Here is a 22,250-nt window from a genome sequence, read left to right on the forward strand (position 1 = left end):
CTGGTTGGGACTGATGGGAGTTGAAGTCCAACCGCATGGCCTACTAGATGCTATTGCATTGGGAGCCAAGTTCATATCACCCCAGTGGTAGTTTGTCAACCACATAGCCGTTAAAGGCAGAGGAGCCCTGCCATTAAAAAAAGTTGGCTACCCCTCAGCTCAGCTGTGGTCTTATTTGTGACCTTGGAAGTATCTCTGCTCCTCAGCCTTTTTTTCTCCAGCTGCAGAAAAATTGCCACGACCAACCCCACAAGGCTGTTGTGGAGATGAAACGTGAGTGGAAAATATATTAGGGGTAAGAAGGAGCGTATATTTAAATTAAGGCATGCCATTGATGCTAGGGTGATCTGTTGAAGTCCATGATCTATCTCCTCTGTTTATACAGAAGAGAGATTTTTAGCTAGTGCACATTTTCACTTCCCTTCAGAACTCTGACATGACAAGTTGCACCTGTCAAAATTCTCTCTTCAACACCATGGATACAAGAGTCCTGTTTTTCCCCTTCCACCTGCGCAAGCTAAATATATTCATTTGAAAGCATTACAAGAATATGCTTGCCATCCCCACATCACAAAACGTGTGGTATCATTAGAAAGCATAGTTGCCAACTGACCAGAAAAAGAGGAGCCTAATCTGCTCTTCTGCCTTTAATAACCTGATCTACAGAAATCAGCAGGTGATCCTTTTGACAGGAGGAGCCCTTGCAGATGATGCTGTTGTTAAAAGCACAGGAACAGAGGCTGATAAAAAAAAGGTGGCAGTCCCAAGGCAGGAAGTGGTGCAAACTTCTCCTAGGAAAGGTGAAAAACTGTACCTGGAGCAATGCGTGTTGAATCAGGAGTTCTGCCGACGCCCTGGATTTGTGGTGGGGAACCTTGAAGAAGGAAAAGCAGCAAGGGAAACATTAAGAGAGAAACAAAAGATGTCCATATGCAATTATTTGATTTAACCGGGGCTGAGAACTATTTCCCCTTGACTGAAGTCAAAAGGACAGAAGAACAGCATGGCAGGATCAGGCCAAAGGCCCACCTAGACCAGTATCCTGTTCCTCACAGGGGTCAACCGGATGCCTATGGACAGTCCGCAAGAGGGGCTTGAGCCCCATGGCTCTGTCCTGCTTTCGTTCCCGGCAGCTGGTATTCTAGGGCACACTGATCTCAAAGGGTATCCTACAGCCATCAGGACGAGTATCCATCAATACACTTAACTTCTATAAATTTGTCTAATCACCTTGTAAAAGCAATGTAGGTTGGTGGAAGCTTGCTGTGGAAGCAAGTTCTGTAGTTTAACATTTTCTCTATGCTCACAGCTGTCCATGGAGGCGTAGGTCAATTCTGTGTCCAGGGCAGCTGTCTACCAACTCCATCTGGTATGCAGGCTGAGACCCTACCTGCTTGCGGACTGTGTCTCATCAGAGTAGTGCATGCTTTAGTTATCTCCCGCTTGGACTACTGCAATGCGCTCTACGTGGGGCTACCTTTTAAGGTGACCCAGAAACTACAACTAATCCAGAATGCGGCAGCTAGACTGGTGACTGGGAGTGGCCGCCGAGACCTACATTGGCTCCCAGTATGTTTCCGAGCACAATTCAAAGTGTTGGTGCTGACCTTTAAAGCCTCAACCCAGTATACCTGAAGGAGCATCTCCACCCCCATCGTTCTACCCAGACACTGAGGTCCAGCTCCAAGGGCCTTCTGGTGGTTCTCTCACTGCGAGAAATGAGGTTACAGGGAACCAGGCACAGGGCCTTTTTGGTAGTGGTGCCCGCCCTGTGGAATAACCTCCCTTCAGATGTCAAGGAAATAAACAACTATCTGACTTTTAGAAGACATCTGAAGGCAGCCCTGTTTAGGGAGGTTTTAAATGTTTGATCTTTTATTGATGTCAGAGTTGCCTCTAGGTCCCAGCTCACAGAGGACCAACGCTAGTCAGTAATAACGTATAAAAGTCTTTATTGAAGATTAGTTTCCATTTCCAAACCGCAGTGTGCAACTCTACGTCTTAGAACCTAGACCGGCGAAGCTCCATCTGAGTCTCCGCCTCCTAGACACCAGTTTAAGACTCTAGCCTTACTCCACCTCTTCCGTTGTTCTTTCCTCCTCTGGGTCCTTCTGCCCCCTGGGGTTTCCTCCTTTCTGGACTCTTCTGACGCTGACCCCCCTGAGTCTTGCCCCTCCTTCCGGCGGGCTTTAGGACCTGGCTCCCTATCCGGGCTACCTGCTGTGCCGCTCGCCTGTACATTTGAACTTGGCGCGCGCGCCCAGCCGGTAACTTTCCTCTTGACCGTTTCCCCGCTCTCCGATGGAGGCATGGTCAATCCTGACTCATCTCCTCTCGCTGGTGGTGAGAACACTGGTCCCGATGCCTGGGACTCCTCCCCCCCACTGCGCTCTGGTGGGGAAGCTGGTCCTGATTTCCAACTGCTGCTCTGGGAGTCCCCGCTGGCCCCTTCCTTCTGGGGTTTCCCCCTTGGCACCCCTCTTGCCCTGGCCATCGGCGCTCCCTTCTGTGAATCTTCCGATTCGCTGGAGAGGCTCATGGAATCCCTCTGACCACTGTCACCGCCTCCGCTCCCCTCGGATTCCTCCCCCTCGCTCTCCATTTCCTCCCTCTCCTGTGCCTCTGCTCCTGAGCCCCTGACAATTGAGTTTTTAACATTCTGTTGGGAGCTGCCCAGAGTGGCTGGGGAAACCCAGCCAGGTGGGTGGGGTATAAATAATAAATTATTCTTATTCTAATTATTAAGGGTGCGCTTCTTCTCTCGTTCTCCTGAGTCTCATACCCTTTAGCTTTGTTGAATGACTCTGTTCTGGCTCCATGGGAACAAATAATCATGTGTGCACAAGAAAAAGGACATCTGAAGGGGTCCTCTGCCTATCCGGCACCTGTAGCTTTGTCCATCCAGTCCATCCAGACTGAGAACGACTAATTCCTGCCCAAGCAGTTCACAAAGGTTAGGAGAACTGGGAGCTGTCAACCCTGCCCCCCCCAGTCCAGCTAGCTCAGTATTGCCCACACTGGCTGGCAGCAGCTTTCCAGAATTCAGGAGGGTCTCTCTCAGCTCTAGCTGGAGATGCCCAGGATGGAACCCAAGACCTTCTGCACTAGAAGCAGATGCTCTGGACCGCTGAGCTATGGCCCTTCCCCATATCAACACAACCAGAGGAGAGAGATTAAAAATGTAGCCTTCCCAATTTTTATTCTGGGAATGACTAACTAGTACCTTTGGAAGTTGTGCTGATGGAGCCGCTGCCCCAGCTGTTGCGCCGTATTTCTTCATATGCAGACTCTGTACCAAGAGAGAGAAAATGGGCCTGAATTAAACAGAGGTGCTATTTCAGGGAGGAAAGACACAGTTCACAGATGATTCAAAGACCCCCGTCTTGTAAAATGGGAAACAGCAGTGTATTTTGTCCGTGTTCGTCATGCTTCCAATACTGCGTAACAACCAAATATATATGCGCTCTCCTCCCCCTCCATGCAGAGAATGGGGACTGACAAATTAAGGGGCAATCCCTAACACTGCACAGCTTTCAACAGGAAGCAATCAGTGGCAGAAGCTATAAGGAGGAAGCTTCTACCTAAAGGTGCAGTAGCTCTGAAGAGCCTCAGTGGTGTTTTGCACCCGGAGAGGCTGGAGCTGCAATTATTTTCTTCTTTTTAAAACACAATAGTTTGGATATGGGAAAAGTTGGGAACGAAACACTGAGAAACACCAGCCTGCAGCAGGTTGGCATCAATGATTCTCTGTAAAATGTGAGAGAATGGGGAATATCGATAATGACTACTATGGAAGCTGAGGATTGCTTGATTGGGTCTATAGGCAGACCTCCCCTGACTCTGTGGCTCACTCTCAAGCACCACAACTTTGCTTTCATGTGAGATCTGTGAGATGCGGGTCCGATCCCAGCCCCACGTCCCAATCTTGCCATTACCTTTGCTGGCAACTTACCGGATTTGACTTGGGCCCTCGGGGGTGGTGGGGGCGGGGGCTGCTGAGTAATGACTGGCGCAGGCGGATACGTAAAAGTGGGGCTGCCTGGGTGGAGGAGAGAGAAATGGAGAAGAATTATTAGAGGGTAGGAGGGGCTGCGGTGGTCATTGGCCAGCCACAGATTGCGGTTTCGTTTGCTATTATCACAGATTAATCTTAGTTGCAGTAAGAATAAGAGAATACTTTCCAAGCTAGTTCAAGAGCTAAGGCAGGCATAGGCAAACTCGGCCCTCCAGATGTTTTGGGACTACAATTCCCATCATCCCTAACTAACAGGACCAGGTCAGGGATGATGGGAGTTGTAGTCCCAAAACATCTGGAGGGCTGAGTTTGCCTATGTCTGAGCTAAGGAATCTGCTTCCCACTAGGCCTATCCATCTAGCCCAGGGTCTCAAATTCCACATTGGATATGTTCTACTTCCATGGTTGCTAGCAGTATACCTTTGAATATCAATTGCTAGGAATCATAGATGGGGAGGTAGCTGTTATGCTCAGCTCCTACTTTTGAGCTTCCCATAGGTTGGCCACAGTGCGAACAGGATGCTGGCTGGGCTAGATGGGCCTTTGACGTATTCTGATGTTCTTAGTTCTTCTCCATCCCCTGCAAAGAGGCGAGCTTGGGGGACGAAACTAGGACCTGACACATGCTTTGTCACTGTGCCATGATCTCAGGGAGCAGGGCTAGAAAAGAAAAGAAAAACCTAGATGGCTCAAAAACCTGACTTTGCATAAGGCATGTGTCAAGCATGATAGTATTCTTGCACCGCTTCAGACTGGAAGTGGAGGCTCTTTCATTTGAATGCGTACCCCTTCTTTGAAACCACCCCACACATAGAAAGTGAGTTTGTCATGGAAGCAGGTTCCCCGAGCGACTAGTGCTCTACATGCAAGGCGTTTCTGGAGGAAATGCATACTCCTCATGTCCAGCTCCGCAATCCTGCCACAGATCTGTCATGCAATTCTCCTGACAGTGTTGCATGGTTCAGATAACCAGCTCCCCATGAGGGATCATAAAGCAATTTTTAGAAGCGGCTATTGTGCAATGCCCCCCTGTTCCACACGCAGCCTCTATCTGAAAACTGAGTTTTGCCACCCCGAGCCTGTCAATGGCCTTACTCTGGCGCAGGTAATTGAGGTGAGACAGCAACACGTCGGCGTTGTATGGTGTAGTGAGCCGCAGGAAACCTTCCTTGCCAAGTTTGCACAGCTCCTTGCCATCCACATGCTGGAAGAGGCCGGTTTCAACATCAATGAGGTCATACTCCTTCACTGCCCAGTCAAGCCACTGGCGGACGTGTTCGTGGGTCCACACGCCAGGGTCTGTTGGAGAGATACAGGCATCTAGGTACAATGTTGGCTCCAGATTTTGGATGTTCCTTGGGCAGAACACCCTCTGCAGGCCCTGGGAACTGTAGTTCACACCTCACAGAGCTAATTCCCAGCACGCTTCGCAAACTCCAGTTCCCAGATACTTTGGGGTGATATGATAGTGAGGCTACCTCTGATTACACACCATACATCAAAGGCACATGCTTTAAAAAGATCCTGGCAACTGTAATTTACCACTCATAGTGCTACAATTCCTGGCACCCTTAACAAATTACAGTTCCCAGCATACTTTGAGGGGGGAGTCATGTGCTTTAAATGCATGGTGCAACCCACATTGGAAGTGGTGATATCGGCGATTTCTGGGGGGAAATACCTCTAAAATCTCATTTCTTTGAGATTTTGCAAAATAGAATCAACAACTTTTCTGTCTGGATTTTCTCTTTCTGAATTTTGGCCACCCTACCATAATCGGTTCCGCGGGGTGCTCTTATCTTTGGTGAAACAGTTCACATAAAACATGTCCTGGAATTTTTTAACATTACACCATCCATAGGCCTTTCTTGACCTTTTTTGAAGTTTAGAGCTCAGACCGGGAATATGTAAGATGATTGTGTCTCTGAGCATGTGATGTGTGATTTCCTGTCACTTCTAATTGAACAGTCATCCACCACCGCCACCCCCTATTTTTTAGTGTAGTCCTGGTTTTACACAAAAGCTGAGGAGTTCTAGAAGCAGCTGAAAGGATATAGGTTTCTGGTGGGCTTTTCTCATGCTTTACATGTGTTAGAGTTTGGTCACCATCTTTTGTGTCAAGAGTACAGCTTACAAATGGGATTTGGTAGTCGCCCACAGCGGGTGAAATAACAGCCTGGGAAACCAGCCATTACTGGAAGAAAAGGCTGTTCCCCAATACAAGAAACCAGCAGGGGTATTCACACATTACATTCAACAAGTGTACAGTCTGTGCACACAAAAGCTCAGCTGTCGAAACCAACAAGCACACAATGTTTCACACACACCCTTGTACATGTGTAGAGAGAACTTGTAGCTGGGTTCAGCATAGCGTGTGAACCAGAAGTCGGGGAGCAGGGCGGGGGGATGCCAAAAAGCCCCCATATACTGACCTGCTGGGACGATGACCCTCTTCTCCTCGCTGGGGGGGTTAACAGGTGGGCTGCTGCGCTGGTTGTTGTATCCACCTGGATAGGATGCCTGGGACGGGTCAACTGCTCCCCCTGATTTGCCCCTCCGTGTCACACTGCAGTCCACTGGCGATTGCCTGCTGGTGGAGAAGAGAGGGAGAGGAGACTTTGTTGGATGACATGCTCACTGAGGTCTGGAAACTTGCCACAACTGAACGGCACTCTCCCAGCATTTCGCAGATGATGATGTAGCAAAAATCAACGTTTGAGGCTCTGGTTATCTCCCGCTTGGACTACTATAGCAATGTGCTATACGTGGGGCTACCTTTGAAGGTGTCCCAGAAACTACAACTAATACAGAATGCGGCAGCTAGACTGGTGACTGGGAGCAGCTGCTGAGACCACATAACACCGGTCTTGAAAGACCTACAATGGCTCCCAGTACGTTTCCGAGCACAATTCAAAGTGTTGGTGCTGACCTTTAAAGCCCTAAACAGCCTCAGTCCAGTATATCTGAAGGAGCGTCTCCACCCCCATTGTTCTAACAGGACACTGAGGTCCAGTGCTGAGGGCCTTCTGGCAGTTCCCTCACTGCGAGAAGTCAAGTTACAGGGAACCAGGCAGAGGGCCTTCTTGGTAGTGGCACCCGCCCTGTGGAATGCCCTCCCACCAGATGTCAAAGAGAACAACAACTACTAGACTTTTAGAAGACATCTCAAGGCTGTCCTGTTTAGGAGGAGTTTGGATTTGATATCCCGCTTTATCACTACCCAAAGGAGTCAAAAAGCGGCTAACATTCTCCTTTCCCTTCCTCCCCCACAATAAACACTCTGTGAGGTGAGTGAGGCTAAAAGACTTCAGAGAAGTGTGACTGGCCCAAGGTCACCCAGCAGCTGCATGTGGAGGAGCGGAGACGCGAACCCGGTTCACCAGATTACGAGACTACCGCTCTTAACCACTACACCACACTGGCTCTCTTAGGGAAGCTTTTAATATTTGATGCATTATGGTATTTTAATATTTTGTTGGAAGCCGCACAGAGTGGCTGGGGAAGCCCAGCCAGATGGGCGGGGTATAAATAATAAATTATTATTATTATTATTATTATTATTATTATTATTATTATTATTATGAAAATCTCCACACAGCGGTGAGAAAACAAAGAGTGTTTATTGCTAGCAATAATGGCTCAGTGGGATCACTCTACAAAAGCTGAGCAAAGCCCCGAAAACGTGGGGGCTTCTTAATATACATAGGTGTTATCCATTAAAGCAATACATATGCATAAACTTCCTCCAATCTAAAGTTACAACACAATACAAATTATACCATGTATGGTCTTTCCTTCATTACATATTCATTAGGCAAGGAAACAAAGGCCTCTCTCTCTAAGCAGCCCCTCCTGCACGTGGTCTCTTTGCATTCCTTTCTACCTGAGGGGGTTAGGACATTTGAGCAGAGCACATCTCCTTGTCAAATGTAGACACTTAGGAATGTTGTTTACAACCTTGGGACTAAAGCTGCTCCTAGCACAAGTTAAGGCACAAGGCCTCTAGCCTGGCTAGTTAGCTGAGCTTATGGGTCTCTATGTGCATCAATGACAGAGGCAGAAACCGTTCTGGACTCTGCGACCATCCTCTGAGGCCCTTCTTCATGTGCTGCCTGCTCCTCCTGAGCGTGGAAGCACAAGAACAGGCTTTTTCTGTGGTGGGCTGTGGCGTCAACATCCACACCATCAATTAAAAGCACTATGATACCACTTCAAAAAGCGGCAACTTCACCCCCAGAGAATTCTGGGAGCTGTAGTTTGTCTAGTAGCTGCTGAGAGTTGTTAGGAGTCTCCTGTCCCCCTCACAGAGCTACGATTCCCAATATTCCTTGCGAAGAGGGGTGGTTGTTAAGCCGCTCTGGGAATTGTAGCTGCGTCCCTCCCTCGAGTGCACCTTCCTTTTGAGCAGGGCTTGAGCTGAGGTTTAGCCTCCTTTAGAAAGATGTTGGGAAGCCCTGAACTACGCTAACCTCTTTTGCACCAGATGCCCGTTGGTTGATGCAAATTCGCCTAATATAAACTGCTTGGCTGAAGAGGAAGTGAGTTGTTTCCTGTGGGTTTGAGAGCAGCCACAAGCTCCAGGGGAAGATACGTCCTGCAGCCAGTAAAGATGGTCTGAAAGGCCCAGGCGCTGCAGCAGGGTAGGGAATCACCCCATCCTCACTGGAGCATGGTCCATTAAGAAGAATATTTATAGGTATTCTTTGCATTTGTATTCCACCCTTTCCCTCAAGGTGTTCAGAGTGGCATGTACCCTGGCTCCCTGGCCTCCTCATTTAATCCCAACAACACTGTGAGGTAGGTTTGGCTGAGAGACAGGGCCATGGTTGAGTGGGAATTTGAACCCTGGTCTCCCAGGTGCTGGTTAGATCTGCCTATCACTGGCCTCACTGCCGCCCACTCTGCTGGTCCCAATGGCCACCAGCCACCAATGGCCTGCCCTGCCTCTGTGCATCAGATTTTTGCAACGGCAGGCAAACAAGCTTCAGAAGGGTTGCCAACTGACCAGGAATAATAATGATAATAAAAGCCTGGTTTGCTCTTTGCGCTTTAAACAGCAGCCTGGTTTGCAAGAAACGGACAGGCAATATGGAGGTAAAAGGATCGCCTCTCAGCACCTGCTCTTTATGTCCCTGTAAGCAGTCTGCTCTTAAAGGCACAGCAGCAAGTTCTGAGCAAAATAGAAAGAAAAAGCAGCCTCTTCAGATAGAAAGAATGCGGAGATCTGGGTTAGGCGAGCTGTAGAGGCAGGGAATGCTAGGCTGCATACACAACACACATTTAAAGCGCCTCCAAAGAATCCTGGAAACTCACAGAGCTACAATTCCCAGCACCCTTAACAAACTACAACTCCCAGGATTCTTTTTGGGGGAGCATGCTTTGACTGGATGGCGTGTATGCAGTCCCTGTCAGCTGTGTATATGTTTTCTTGATCAAATACGTCAGCCAGTTTTCTCTTATCTCCCCCATGTTCTGTTTTCACTTGGTGCGAGGCCCATTTAGACTATCATTGCCCACACAGCAAGAAGCTGGTCAAGTAGTTCCCTTTCAATAGCAGTACTAAGCTGGGCGAAACCAATAGCCAAGGTTCCTGGGCCTTGAGCAGCCACAGGATTACAAGAAAATTAGCCCTTCAAGCATCCTCCCATGATGGCTGCTGGGAGGAAGAGAGATTTCTGCTAGCCAGCTCAAAGAAGTGCCACTGACCTGCTGGAGCAGGTGACCTGCTCATTCTCCTGCTTCACCACATGGCCTCTGCTGTTGGCCTGGCCTTGCCACTGGGGCTCCTCCAGACCGATGCCCTCCTTGCCACCGTAGTTGTCCACCGAAGGCAGCTCTGTCTTCAGGAGGTGCGGGGTGCCAAAGGATGGGTCGAATATGGACTGGTCCTCGCTTACGACTGACAGCGCCTCCTGCAAGCGTGGGGGGAAAGTGTACAAGCAAAGGATCAGGGTTTGGGAATCAGAGAAGAGGAACTTGCGAGCTCCAGCTCCCATCAGTCCCAGTCAGCAGGGCCACTGGTCAAGGAAGATGGCAGCTGTAGCTCTGCAACATCTGAAAGGGCCAAAGGTTCCCCAGTCCATGCAAAATGTCTGCTGGAGCACATGGGAGAACTCTGAGCTCCTTACAAGAATGGGGGAATGATTAATAATAACAATACTTATTATTATTATTATCCATGGTTCCCCAAACTCATGGCAACGTACAGTACAACAGTAAAACAATCAAAGAAGCCACCCTAAACAGAACCATCAGAAAACAAGGATGAGAGAGAGACACACACACATTTGGAACTCTAAAGAAAACAAACCTATTAGGGTAAATTGGCTTTAAAAGCCTGAGTAGATGAAAGAGTTTTTAACAACACGCTTGAAGTTAAAACAATGCAATGACTGGGCCAAGCCTCTCTCATGAGACTGATCTCCGCAGTAATGCTGCCACTTCCAGTAATGTTAGGTTTCCAAAGAATTTGCCATCCCTCCCCTTTTCTGGGAATGAAAGAATGTCGGTGCCAGAGGCAGAAAAATCTAAACCCTATTGGTTAAAAGAAAGGACAATAATAAGCTAAGAAGGATGAACAAGTTCGGGGCTCCCCAAAAGTACTGCAGGATTTGCAGCGGGGAGGACAAGGTTCCTGCCCCAGGAATTTCAGCAGGTATTGAAATCCTTTCTACATGACTGTTCAAGGCATGGGAGCCCTGTTTTCTTTTGCATTTGGCCACCCCTATTTGCAGCCTGAGTCGCTTCACTGGGCTTGTCCCAGAAGGAATGGAAACTGAGTACAGAGAGGGCTGGGATTATGCAGGACTGAAACCAAAACATCAAACACTTCTGTCTCTCAAGTCCCAGTGGGCAAGCATAGGAAAGGCCTGATCCTGAGTCAGACCAGTGTGGTCCATCTACCTCAGAATTGTCTACACGGACAGCAGCTGGGGGATTTCAGGCTGGGGTTATTCCCAGCCCACCTGGGTAGGGGGTTGAGCCTGGGACCTTTTGCAAAGCAGATGCTCTAACGATGTCCCAGGTTGGTGGGGCTCCCTCCATGTATGCTGTTAGGGGAAATAGCTGTGCAAATATGTGTGCATTGGGAGAAACTTGCACTAATCATCAGCTTGCAATTTTTTCCAAGAAGAAATTTGGAAACTCATATTGAAATGTGGCAAAACGAACCTAAACCAGGGAAGATAAGAAAGTGCAGTTGACAAGTTCATTCAACCCTAGTGCAGAAGGCAGGTTGTGTGCACCACAGAGCTTGGTCCTCCAGAACTTTGCTGCCCACCGCTCCCGTATCTGCCGCCTTACCCTGCCTAACGATTGGGTCTACTCCGTACGGCGGGTTCTGGTTTGAAAAACGCAACAGGTGGGGAAGTCGACAGCTGAGCTTTCCCAGGACTGCACAGAGAGGTTTCCACAAATCCCGGCCCTATCTCGACAATGGAATTCCCGGGCGATGACGCACCCCCAGCTCAGGAAACCGAGGGAGGAGGTTGCTCGCAATCAGCGCTGGAGCTCTTAAGTCCAGTCACGAAAGAAAACCAGCTCCCTCGGGGTTCCTGAGTCTAAACAGCCTGTGTGGTTCAATGGACAGAGCAATCATAGAATTGTAGAGTTGGAAGGGACTCCCAAGGCAGTGGTGTAGCAAGGTCAGGTGGTACCCAGTGCAGAAAATTTCTTGCCACCATTTTGTTTTTAAATTTATTATTCGCCTGCAAAAATTGTTTGATTTTATTTCAATTTTTTGGGGGGGAGTTAGAGCCAGCGCACACCAAAGCCACAGAGTCTCTCACAGACGTTGAGGGGCGCACAGCATTTTGTCACCCCCCTCGGAGGTGACACAAGGGGAGGACCGCACCCACCTTGCTCTGCCCCTGCCCCAAAGACCATCTCTTCCGACCCCCTGCAATGCAGGAATCTCAACTACAGCTTCCATGACAGATGGCCATCCCACAACATAACGATTATCCGATCCTACATAAATAGACCCTGTCATGCGCAAGAGAACAAGGAGGTAAAATTCCGGCGGGTGTGACTTCAAGCTTCAGGATGGAGGTAGTGTCTTTCAGTGGCATAGCATGGGTTGTCAGCACCCGGGGCAAGGCAAGTAATTTGCGCCCCCTAACCCATGGATTTGCGCCCCCTAACCCTAACCCCCAGATGTTGCGCCCGGTGCGGCCGGGCCCCCCTGCACCCCCCACGCTACACCACTGGTGTCTTTGAATGTTCTCCCATGCAAAAAATAAAAAGGAAAAGGAAAACCAATAACTCCTGCCTGCTGTTGGGGAAAACAGGAGGCGGGGAGCACATTCAGGAGAAAGGTTTGAGCTCAGCTATCTTCCTGCTATGCTAAACCTTTACTTGCAGGGAGATTTTAAAAAAGCCAAAACTAAAAGAATGGGAACACTGAAATACGCCATTCCCCTCCTGCAGAACAGTACAGGCCAGGCCTCATAGGCTCAAAATTTGTCTTGCAGGAGAGTTTGCATGAGGCGCCTGTTTCCCAACACCCAGCGCCAGGGTGCTGCTGCGCGTTCCTTCATGCACCAAAAGCAGAAGTCTTTGGGGGTGCTGAGCAGACATTTCTGCAGGCACCACTGGTGGGGAGATGGTATCATCCAATGCAGGGGGAAGAGAGCTATGTGGTTTGCTTTTCTCCCGGCTCCTTCAGCAAACACATGCTTGCTGCCTCAAGCCCACAGAGCAAAGCTGCTGGGGCCTGGCAGATAAAATCACTTATACTAAAGCGGGGTGGGTGGGGGGGAGAGACGCTGCAACAAAATATTGCAGTGTAGAAAGCTCGTCTTCAACATTCTAGCCAGGTGGCCAGGCCTTTCTACAGCCCGCTCCATTCTGTTCCCAATAGTCAGGTAGCATTTCATGCCCACTGAACTTGCTCAGTTCTCCATCGGTAGAGCATGAAACTCTTAATCTCAGGGTTGCAGGTTCGAGACCCACATTGAACAAAAGATTCCTACATTGCAGGAGGTTGGACTAGATGATCCTTCCAACTCTGCAATTCTATGATTATATGGTACAATATAGTCATTCAAAATGTGAAATAACACTGCATTGAAACTGAGCCTCAAAACCACTGTTTCTAGTTGTTTTTTAATTTGGTTAAAACTTGGGTTAATAAGGAATCCTGGTTCATATTAATCATGGTTAACAAAGCTCCTACTACTAACATGCAGTGCTGGAGCTGAAATGTCCACCTTTATACACAAGGTGTATAACGTTTTTGTTTTCTTTTTCTTTTTAAATTGCTTTTGTTTTTTATCTATGCCATTTTAAATTGTGATCGATATTAATGCTGTATTCTTAGTTTTAGATTTTATGATTTATGTGGAAATTGTTTTTCATTTGGTTGGGTACGTTTTGATGTGTTTTATTTATTGTTTATGACTTTTGTTGTGTTGGTCACTGTGTAAGATCTTGTTATGTTGTAAGCCGCCTTGAGCATTGTTTTAACTAGGGAAAGGCGGCATACAAATAAAACGATGATGATTATTCTGTGATCGATCCCCTCATATGATAGAGGAATCGTTGGGCTACTAGGGTGACAGGCCTCATTCTCAGGAAGATGAGAAGCCCACGCCGGACCTCCTGTACCATGCTAAATGGCAGGTAAGGCCATTTCATCATCGCCAGCTTGAAGTCACAATCAAAGTGAATCTGTGAAGGAAACACGGGTTGCCTACCAACTCACAGCATCCTTAACAAACTAGAGTTCCTTGGATTCTTTGGGGGAAGATAGTTTGAAGTGCTGTGATACTGCTCAACGCTCTGTTCCTACGAAATGAAAATTGTAGTACAATCAAACGCAATTCAAGAAATAAAAGAAGCAATAAAGAGACAATTTAAAATTGTACTGCATCTAGCACGGCATATTACAATTGCTGCAGCAGGCAGAAAAATTATTAAACCCATGGGAGCAAACCCCGCCCCCCACACTCCAGCAAAGAAACAGACAGCCAAACGAGGACTGACAGTCCTTCACAATGATGATAATAATAATAGTATTAAAAATAATGATATTGTCGTATTATTTCTACCCCGCCCATCTGCCTGGGTTGCCCCAGCAACTCTGGGCAGCTTTCAACATAATAAAAACATAGCAAAACATCAAACATTAAAAACTTCCCAGTACAGAGCTGCCTAAGGAATGACCAGTGTCTCTTAGAAAAGAAACACAGAAAATCAGTAGCCTGTTAACTCTAGATGGGTCAGAATATTTCTCTTGGCGTTTCTCTCAGATCTTTCTCCTGTCACGTTTGGGGAAAGGAGGGGAGTCCTTGAGCAGACAATTCAGTAAAACAACTTTAACGTTTTCATACAGAAATTCCCATCGATATGGGCAGAGAATTTCAAACAAGGAGACTATAAGAATACTTAGATGAGAATGAGGCAGAGGTTTTGAACAGTTTTGGGGAAGTCCAGCAAGAGGTATATAACAGTGAGGAACAGAAAGCGAAAGGTGTTCACTGAGCATTAACCATGTAGGGTTGCTATACGTCTGGAATTTCCTGAACACAGCCAGAAGACTGCAGTCGGAAGCGGTATCCGGGCGGAAATCGCTAAAATGTTTAGGAAAACCTGGACATATGTCAACCCATGTTGGCAGTGTCGTTTTTGGCAATTTCCCTTTAAAATAGCTCAAAAACTACATTATCGTTTGTGTTTTTGCCAACAAAGCTCAACAACTTTGCCAAAAAAAGTTTAACAACTTTCATGTCTGGATTTTCACTTTTTGAAATCTGGCAATCCTAATATACTAGGACTGTTACTATTATTATTGTTGTTGTTGTTGTTGTTGTTACACAGTGTCAAAGAATTCAAAATTAGGCTGCTATAAATCTTATCTGGAGTCATATTACACAACTTCTGAAATCATTATACTGGTTGCCTATTTACTTCTGAGTCCAGGGCAAGGTGCTGGCACCTACCTTTCAAGCCCTAAACAGCTTAGCAGAGAAGTACCTAAAGAAAATGCTTCCTCCCGTCTCCACCTGCCTGTGCATTAAAGATTTGTAGATGAGACTCTTAGGTTATACTGAGTCAAACACTGGTCCTGCTTGCACAGTATTGTCTAACACAGCCTGGCAGCAGTTCTCCGGGGTTCCAGACAAGACTCTTTCTCCCAGCCTTAAGTGCAGATGTGGAGATTGAATCTGGGACCTCCTGCATGCCCAAAAGATGTTCTACCATTCACCCTGTCCGGCTCCTCCTCCTCCTCCTCCTGAGTCTCAGTGTTGCCTTTGTATAACTCAGGAGGGAGGAGATGGGGTCAAAGCTAGAAGTCCTTTGCTCTGCCTGCCGTTGGCTCTGGCTCCAAGTAGTGCTGGGGCTCACTGCCTTCTGCCCCATCAGCTGCAATGGGCACCAGCCACCACAGCACAAGGACAAAAGACCTCTCCTCGTTACCCCCCTCAGTGACCAGCATTCAGGGGGATGCTGTCCTGCACAAACTGGGGACATGAACAAAGAGATGGGCACAAGGAGAAGATGCTGCTGTACCTTTAATTAAGTGCCTAGCAGAGAGGATTTCAGCAGGTGTCATGCAAACCATACCTGCTGGAATTTATTTTCTGTGCAATTAATAAAATGGAAAGGAACCTGCCCTCTTTGGCCCCGGGTCACCCAATGCAACCCTTTGCAGCACATCCTGCGGCTGTGAAACTGAGGTGTGGTGGGCCAGCTGCAGAGACGTTTGGCTACTATTAAAGGTAAAGGTAAAGGTACCCCTGCCCGTACGGGCCAGTCTTGACAGACTCTGGGGTTGTGCGCCCATCTCACGTAAGAGGCCAGGGGCCAGCGCTGTCCAGAGACACTTCCGGGTCACGTGGCCAGCGTGACATTGCTGCTCTGGCGAGCCAGAGCCGCACACGGAAACGCTGTTTACCTTCCCGCTGGTAAGCGGTCCCTATTTATCTACTTGCACCCGGAGGTGCTTTCGAACTGCTAGGTTGGCAGGCGCTGGGACCGAGCAGCGGGAGCGCACCCCGCCGCAGGGATTCGAACCGCCGACCTTTCGATCGGCAAGTCCTAGGCGCTGAGGCTTTAACCCACAGCGCCACCTGCGTCCCCTTGGCTACTATTACTGACTGATAATAGTCAGGAGCCCCCGGTAAGCTTCTGCAGATCCTTTAGGCCCCCCAGGACACAGACTGAAAGCTAGGGTTCCGGGGAAAGAAACCAGCAGCTCCTCCAAACTAGGGATGATTTGGAAATTGTCCCCATCCCAATTTATTCCTGGGTTTTGGGAGTTCCAAACTGCCTGTTTTGTTGTTCTCAAATGCCTTCAACGATTAGTTGTTCCTTAACAACAACAATAAAAAACTTCAGTCATCGTACAGAGTACTGTTTGCAAACTACTGGCCACAGCTTTCACTTCCTACAGTTTCCCATTGGCCATCTGCACTACCTCGGCTTCTTGTTTTTTGCTATTTTAACCATCTTGGTGTACTTCTATGCACGATTGCATCAAGATTCTTTCGGTGCTGAGTTTCACGAATGCGTATCTTCACTGACTATCGTGACTACGGATCAAACTGAAAAAGCAGACTGGGCAGGACCGCACATAAAGTTGCATGAAGACACAGGAGTGCCTGTGTGTTGCCGAAACACTCTACAAAAATAACCTCGCTACAGCTGTGCATAGGACGACCCTGTAAAGGTTGCGCTTTCATTCTTGTTTCGTCCTTTGCTTGCAGTATTTGATCCCTGCAGATACTCTGGTGATCTGGAAGGGGGAATGAATTGGAGGAACTGACACAAACCGAGCATGACCTAGTTTCAGAAAAGAAAGCTCCTCTGCAGTACTTTTAATAGTTGTGTAGAAGAGAGAATTTCATCAGATGTGCCTTGCATGAAAATTTCAGCTACACCTGCTGACATTCTCTATTCCAGGCAAAGGCAAACTCGGCCCTCCAGATGTTTTGGGACTACAATTCCCATCATCCCTGACCACTGGTCCTGTTAGCTAGGGATCGTGAGAGTTGTAGTCCCAAAACATCTGGAGGGCCAGGTTTGCCTATGCCTGCCTCTATTCTATGCAACTATGCCTTCCTTTGCATCCATCCACCCTGTTTCCAGGCCAGAAAGTATGATTTGTGATAAGGTATTTGGATGGAATACAGCGGGTGGCGCTGTGGGTAAAACCTCATTGCCTAGGACTTGCCGATCGAAAGGTTGGCGGTTCGAATCCCCGCGGCGGGGTGCGCTCCCGTCGCTCGGTCCCAGCGCCTGCCAACCTAGCAGTTCGAAAGCACCCCCGGGTGCAAGTAGATAAATAGGGACCGCTTACTGGTGGGAAGGTAAACGGTGTTCCGTGTGCTGCGCTGGCTTGCTAGATGCAGCTTGTCATGCTGGCCACGTGACCCGGAAGTGTCTGCGGACAGCGCTGGCTCCCGGCCTCTAGAGTGAGATGAGCACACAACCCTAGAGTCTGGCAAGACTGGCCCCTATGGGCAGGGGTACCTTTACCTTTACCTTTATTTGGATGGAAGGCAGGTACTCCTGCACCTTTAACAGTTATGTAGAAGAGATAAACCCAGGACATACTGTGCCTGCTGAACTCTCCTTTTTTTACACAAATTAACAGTGCAGGTATCTGTGTCCTCTTATGCATTACCTTAGAATTTAATTTTAGAAACTTTTTTCTTTAAACTAGAATGCGGAAAGGGAGAAATGGAGGACAGAACGTACAAGAAAAGCAATACAGGAATGGAATGGAGAATCTTCCCATGAAATGAAGCAATATATAGACACACCAAACGCTTGCCTAATATGTCAAGTGGCCAGTTTTGAGCCAGACCCTGATGCACCTGTCCCTTAAATAATTCACTCTGCAACAATGAACCACCACCATTCCGTGTTTCATTTCCATGCCTGAACAGCTTCACACGCTCAGTTCTACAAATCACAACTTCTGTTAAAAGTACTGAAGCAGAATGGCCTGGTGTTTTTCCAGGTTACTGTCAATCATCCTGGCCTGGTTTAATGAGAAAACCAAGCAAGCTGACCATCAAAGACTTCTGTCCACTAGATAATTACACTGTGTGTCTGCTTTTGACACAAAGAGACTCAAATAAATGGTAAAGGGAACAGAAGTGGATCAGGGCCGTGACATGGGAAAGGGGCTTTAATTTCCCACTCTAATCCCAATGAAAATCTCCCCCGCCACCATGGTGTAAAGGTAAAGGTAAAGGGCCCTGAAAGTTACCGGTTTTTTTGCACCATAACACTCACTTTTTTCCTCCTAGAAAGTAAGGGGAAATGTCTGTGCGTGTTATGGAGGAAATGCCTACGGGTGGCATGCCTACGGATTTTCCTCCTCTAAAAACTACGTGTGTGTTATGGTCGGGTGCATGTTATAGAGCAAAAAATACGGTAAGTCCAGTCACAGACGACTCTGGGGTTGAGGCACTCACCTCACTTTACAGGCCAATGGAGCCAGTGTTTGTCCACAAAGAGTTTTTCCGGGTCCTGTAGTCAGCATGACTAAGCCGCTTCTGGTGAAGCCAGAGCAGCGCATGGAAAAACCATTTACCTTCCTGCTGAAGCAGTACCTATTTATCTACTTGCACTTTTTTGGCGTACTTTCGAACTGCTAGGTTGGCAAGAGCTGGGACCATCGCGGGGATTCGAACTGCCAACCTTCTGATTAGCAAGCCCAAGAGGCTCAGTGGTTTAGCTCCACCCACGTCCCACCATGGTACTCAGATGCAAAAAAGGGATGTGTGCACTTTTAATAATTGTGTAGAGGATATAATTTTAGCAGCTGTAGCTTGCATGGCAGGCCACACCAGGTGACATTCCCTCTTCTGCTGATACTCCCTCAAGGTGCAAGACCTCTTTGTCACCTGTGCCTCCTTATACTGAATGAGACAGCTGCTTAAGAAATAATTGATTTACTTGGCCCTACATGTTTGATATGTGTAACTGTTTCTCTTCTGCTGCAATTTGCCTTCTGCTAAAATCCATGTTATTCGTCTCACCGTCCTCTGTAGCAAAAGTATGTAAGTTCTGCAATTAATTACAAAAATTACACTGTCGTTACGTTATTCTACCCTGTTCATTTCAATGCAAAGGAAACACAATGTCAAATGGGAGAAAGTAATCAGCTACATATTGTATGCAGACTGAAAGCAGCCACTGTCTTAACCTGTTTTTAATCGCTTTAGTTGTTTTAACTGTTTTTAATTTCTGGGGTTTTTATTGTTGTCGTATGTGTTGTTAGTTTTCACCTAGGGAAGGGAGTTTTGTCTGGGAGAAGAGGAACCCTTGGGTCTATGGCTGCTGTTGCTAAATGCCAGGTTGACTCTGAGTAAGACCCCCTCACCTATGATCTGATTATGGGTGGGGAGGCCAATCTGGTTTGTATCCCTGATCCCTTGGTGGATGATGAACAGGGTGGAGTTGGTCTCACCCAGCTGTGCCCACCTGGATACTCAGGGCCGCATCAGGGCAGACTTGAGGATCAGGAAAGGGGAGTTGCTGTGGTCTATATAATTTTTCTCCAGGTTTTTTCGGGGGGATCTAGAATGTGTGTTCCTGACACTGGGCAATCAAACAGATTAGGGATTCTCATGGTTTGCAGCCTGCTTCGCTGCCCTGCAGTCTTCTGGCCTGAGCTGACCAAGGAATTGGGGCCATCCAATATTGTCTGCACTGGCTGGCAGCAGCTCTCCAGGGTTTGAGACCAAGAACTATCCCATCCCTGCCAGGAGACACTGGGGGCTGAACCAGAGATAATTTGCCTGCAAAGCAGATGCTCTCTCACTGAGCTATGGCCTTTCCTCATATTGTATCTCTTTTTACAATTGCTGAAAGGAGTGCAATTGATTAGTCAGCTGCTTTTTGAAAGATAGCCAGTGTAAGATAAGGACCCTAACTCTGAAGAACTGATGAGCTAAGATTAGACAAAGATTGCTAAAACGCAGCAAAACACACACACACACACACACACACACACACACACGGAGAGCGCAAAGCAACTAGAATGAAAAATAACGTTTAGAGACTGTGGACCAAACTACTGCAGCCAATGGAGGCTGGCCCATTAATGTAAATGGAGCAATACTCCACCAAACTCACTTTACATTCAGCCAAATCCCATATGCCTGCTGTCTTTAGCCACAAGCACACCATACATTTAAGGCACTATAATACCACTTTGACGCGGGTGGCGCTGTGGGTAAAACCTCAGCGCCTAGGACTTTCCGATCGCATGGTCGGCGGTTCGAATCCCGGCGGCAGGGTGTGCTCCCGTCGTTCGGTCCCAGCGCCTGCCAACCTAGCAGTTTGAAAGCACCCCCGGGTGCAAGTAGAGAAATAGGGACCGCTTACTGGCGGGAAGGTAAATGGCGTTCCGTGTGCTGCGCTGGCTCCCGGCCTCTAGAGTGAGATGAGCGCACAACCCTACAGTCTGGCAAGACTGGCACGTATGGGCAGGGGTACCTTTACCTTTACCTTTACTAATACCACTTTAAATAGCCATAGCTTCCCCCAAAGAACCATGGGAGCTGTAGTTTGTTAAGGGTGATGAGAGTTGTTTAGGAGACTACAATTCCCTTCACAGAGCTACAGTTCCCGGACTGGTTTAACAATCAACCCCCTTTCCCAGGGAACTCTGGGAATGGTAGCTCTGTGAGGGGACTAGAGGTCCCCTAGCGACTCTTCAGCATTCTTAACAAACTACAGTTCCCAGGAGTCTTTGGGGGGAAGCCATGACTTTAAAAGTGTATGATGCTGTTTTAAATAAAGTGTCGCAAAAGTCTGGCACTGCCCCTACTCTCTGCCAAGCGATAGCACAATTCCAGGGCACTCCAGGCGCTCACCCAGGGTTAGGGTTTGTGATCGTTTGGAGAACTGACGACGCGGCAGAGCCTGTCACAGCTTTAAGAAATGTGATTTATTCACATACGTACACCTCCAGCCTGCATGGAGGGAGTCCAGATCTTACAGCAAGGTCATTTAAAGAAGGACTTGTCCCCCACAGGGGTGCAGCACTGCAGTCAAAGGCATCTCTCTTTGCTTGCTAAGTTGTTTCTCAGTCTTTTTTCTCCTTTCTTCTTTCCAGCACACCTTGTTAAAGACTTTGTTTCCCTGTTGCCCAGTTACCCTGGCAACCTTCTCTCTGCCCAGGCCCAAGACTCCTCTGAGATGGCCCATCAACACATATTGTCATAGTTACAGGTAGGTAGCTGTGCTGGTCTGCCATAGTCAAAACAAAATAAAAAAATTCCTTCCAGTAGCACCTTAGAGACCAACTAAGTTTGTTACTGGTATGAGCTTTCGTGTGCATGCACACTTCTTCAGATAACATAATGTCATGTCAATGCCTCTATCTCAGGTGAGGCCCCGACTTTTGGAAAGAAAGCCCAGTCTCTATTTTTCCATTGGCTTGTAATCTCCCCTTCAATAATTCAAGCAATCAAAATCCTACCATTTACCAACTTCTAGGGTTTTTTGGGGGGGGTCCCCCCAAAAAATCTCTAACAAGTTAATGCAGATGGGGCCACAATGTTGACTGAGGTAAAGAGCAAATGAAGAGGTGAAGTCTAGGAACCAAAGCAAATTACCGTATTTTCCGGCGTATAAGACGACTGAGTGTATAAGACGACCCCCCAACTTTTCCAGTTAAAATATAGCATTTGGGATATACTTGCCGTATAAGACTACCCCTCTTCCAACGCACACCAAATATATTTTTTTAAAAAAAACAGTCTCCAGTCCGGCTCGGAAATCCGCTCCACTTCCCAGTGGCCAGGGGCTTCTGGGGCCAATTTTCAAGCGTATTTCTGCTTCATCTAGAGAGCTTGGTGTCCTCTAATTTAATTTGCTGTCGTTTTATCCTTTGGTGGGGAGTTGCTGCAGGAGCTGTTGCTGTAGCTGGCGTATAAGACAACCCCCGACTTTTGAGAAGATTTTCCTGGGTTAAAAAGCAGTCTTATACGCCAGAAAATACAGTAAGTGGTCTTGCATCTGAGGTGGTGTTGCCATCAGCAAGGACTGCCTTTGCCAACCTGGTTTACTGAGCATTCACCCTGATCTGCTTGCACAAAGTTGAACAATGCCCGCTCTCCCTTGAGCAGTTGCTTGAATTTTTTTCCACTGGGAGGTTATTTGTTTACATGGCGCTTCGACATCTTCCCATCCAATGATTGCTGTCCAATACCTTTTGGCACTTTTCCTTGTCAAAAAAGTGTGGCTTTTTAAAAAAAGTGTGGGTTGTGTT

The 22,250-nt window shown here is 47.7% G+C and overlaps 1 protein-coding gene across 3 annotated transcripts in view; it reads right to left on the reverse strand.

Annotated features, from left to right (window-relative positions):
- The window catches only part of LOC310850044 (retroviral integration site protein Fli-1 homolog), a 32,094-nt gene that overhangs the window by 3,431 nt on the left and 6,413 nt on the right, over window positions 1-22,250 (reverse strand). For 2 of the 3 annotated variants that reach the window (XM_083751085.1, XM_083751083.1), the window contains exons 2-7: window positions 9,722-9,927; window positions 6,448-6,605; window positions 5,111-5,314; window positions 3,953-4,039; window positions 3,224-3,289; window positions 815-874 (exon numbers count right to left, since the gene is read on the reverse strand). In XM_083751085.1, the coding sequence (XP_083607211.1) occupies window positions 815-874; window positions 3,224-3,289; window positions 3,953-4,039; window positions 5,111-5,314; window positions 6,448-6,605; window positions 9,722-9,927 (781 nt within the window). The remainder of the gene's footprint in view (window positions 1-814; window positions 875-3,223; window positions 3,290-3,952; window positions 4,040-5,110; window positions 5,315-6,447; window positions 6,606-9,721; window positions 9,928-22,250) is intronic. The other variant, XM_083751084.1, reaches the window with a different exon arrangement.

This window comes from Podarcis gaigeae, assembly GCF_964106915.1.
Source record: "Podarcis gaigeae genome assembly, chromosome: 8".
In the NCBI taxonomy this organism is placed as follows: domain Eukaryota; kingdom Metazoa; phylum Chordata; class Lepidosauria; order Squamata; family Lacertidae; genus Podarcis; species Podarcis gaigeae.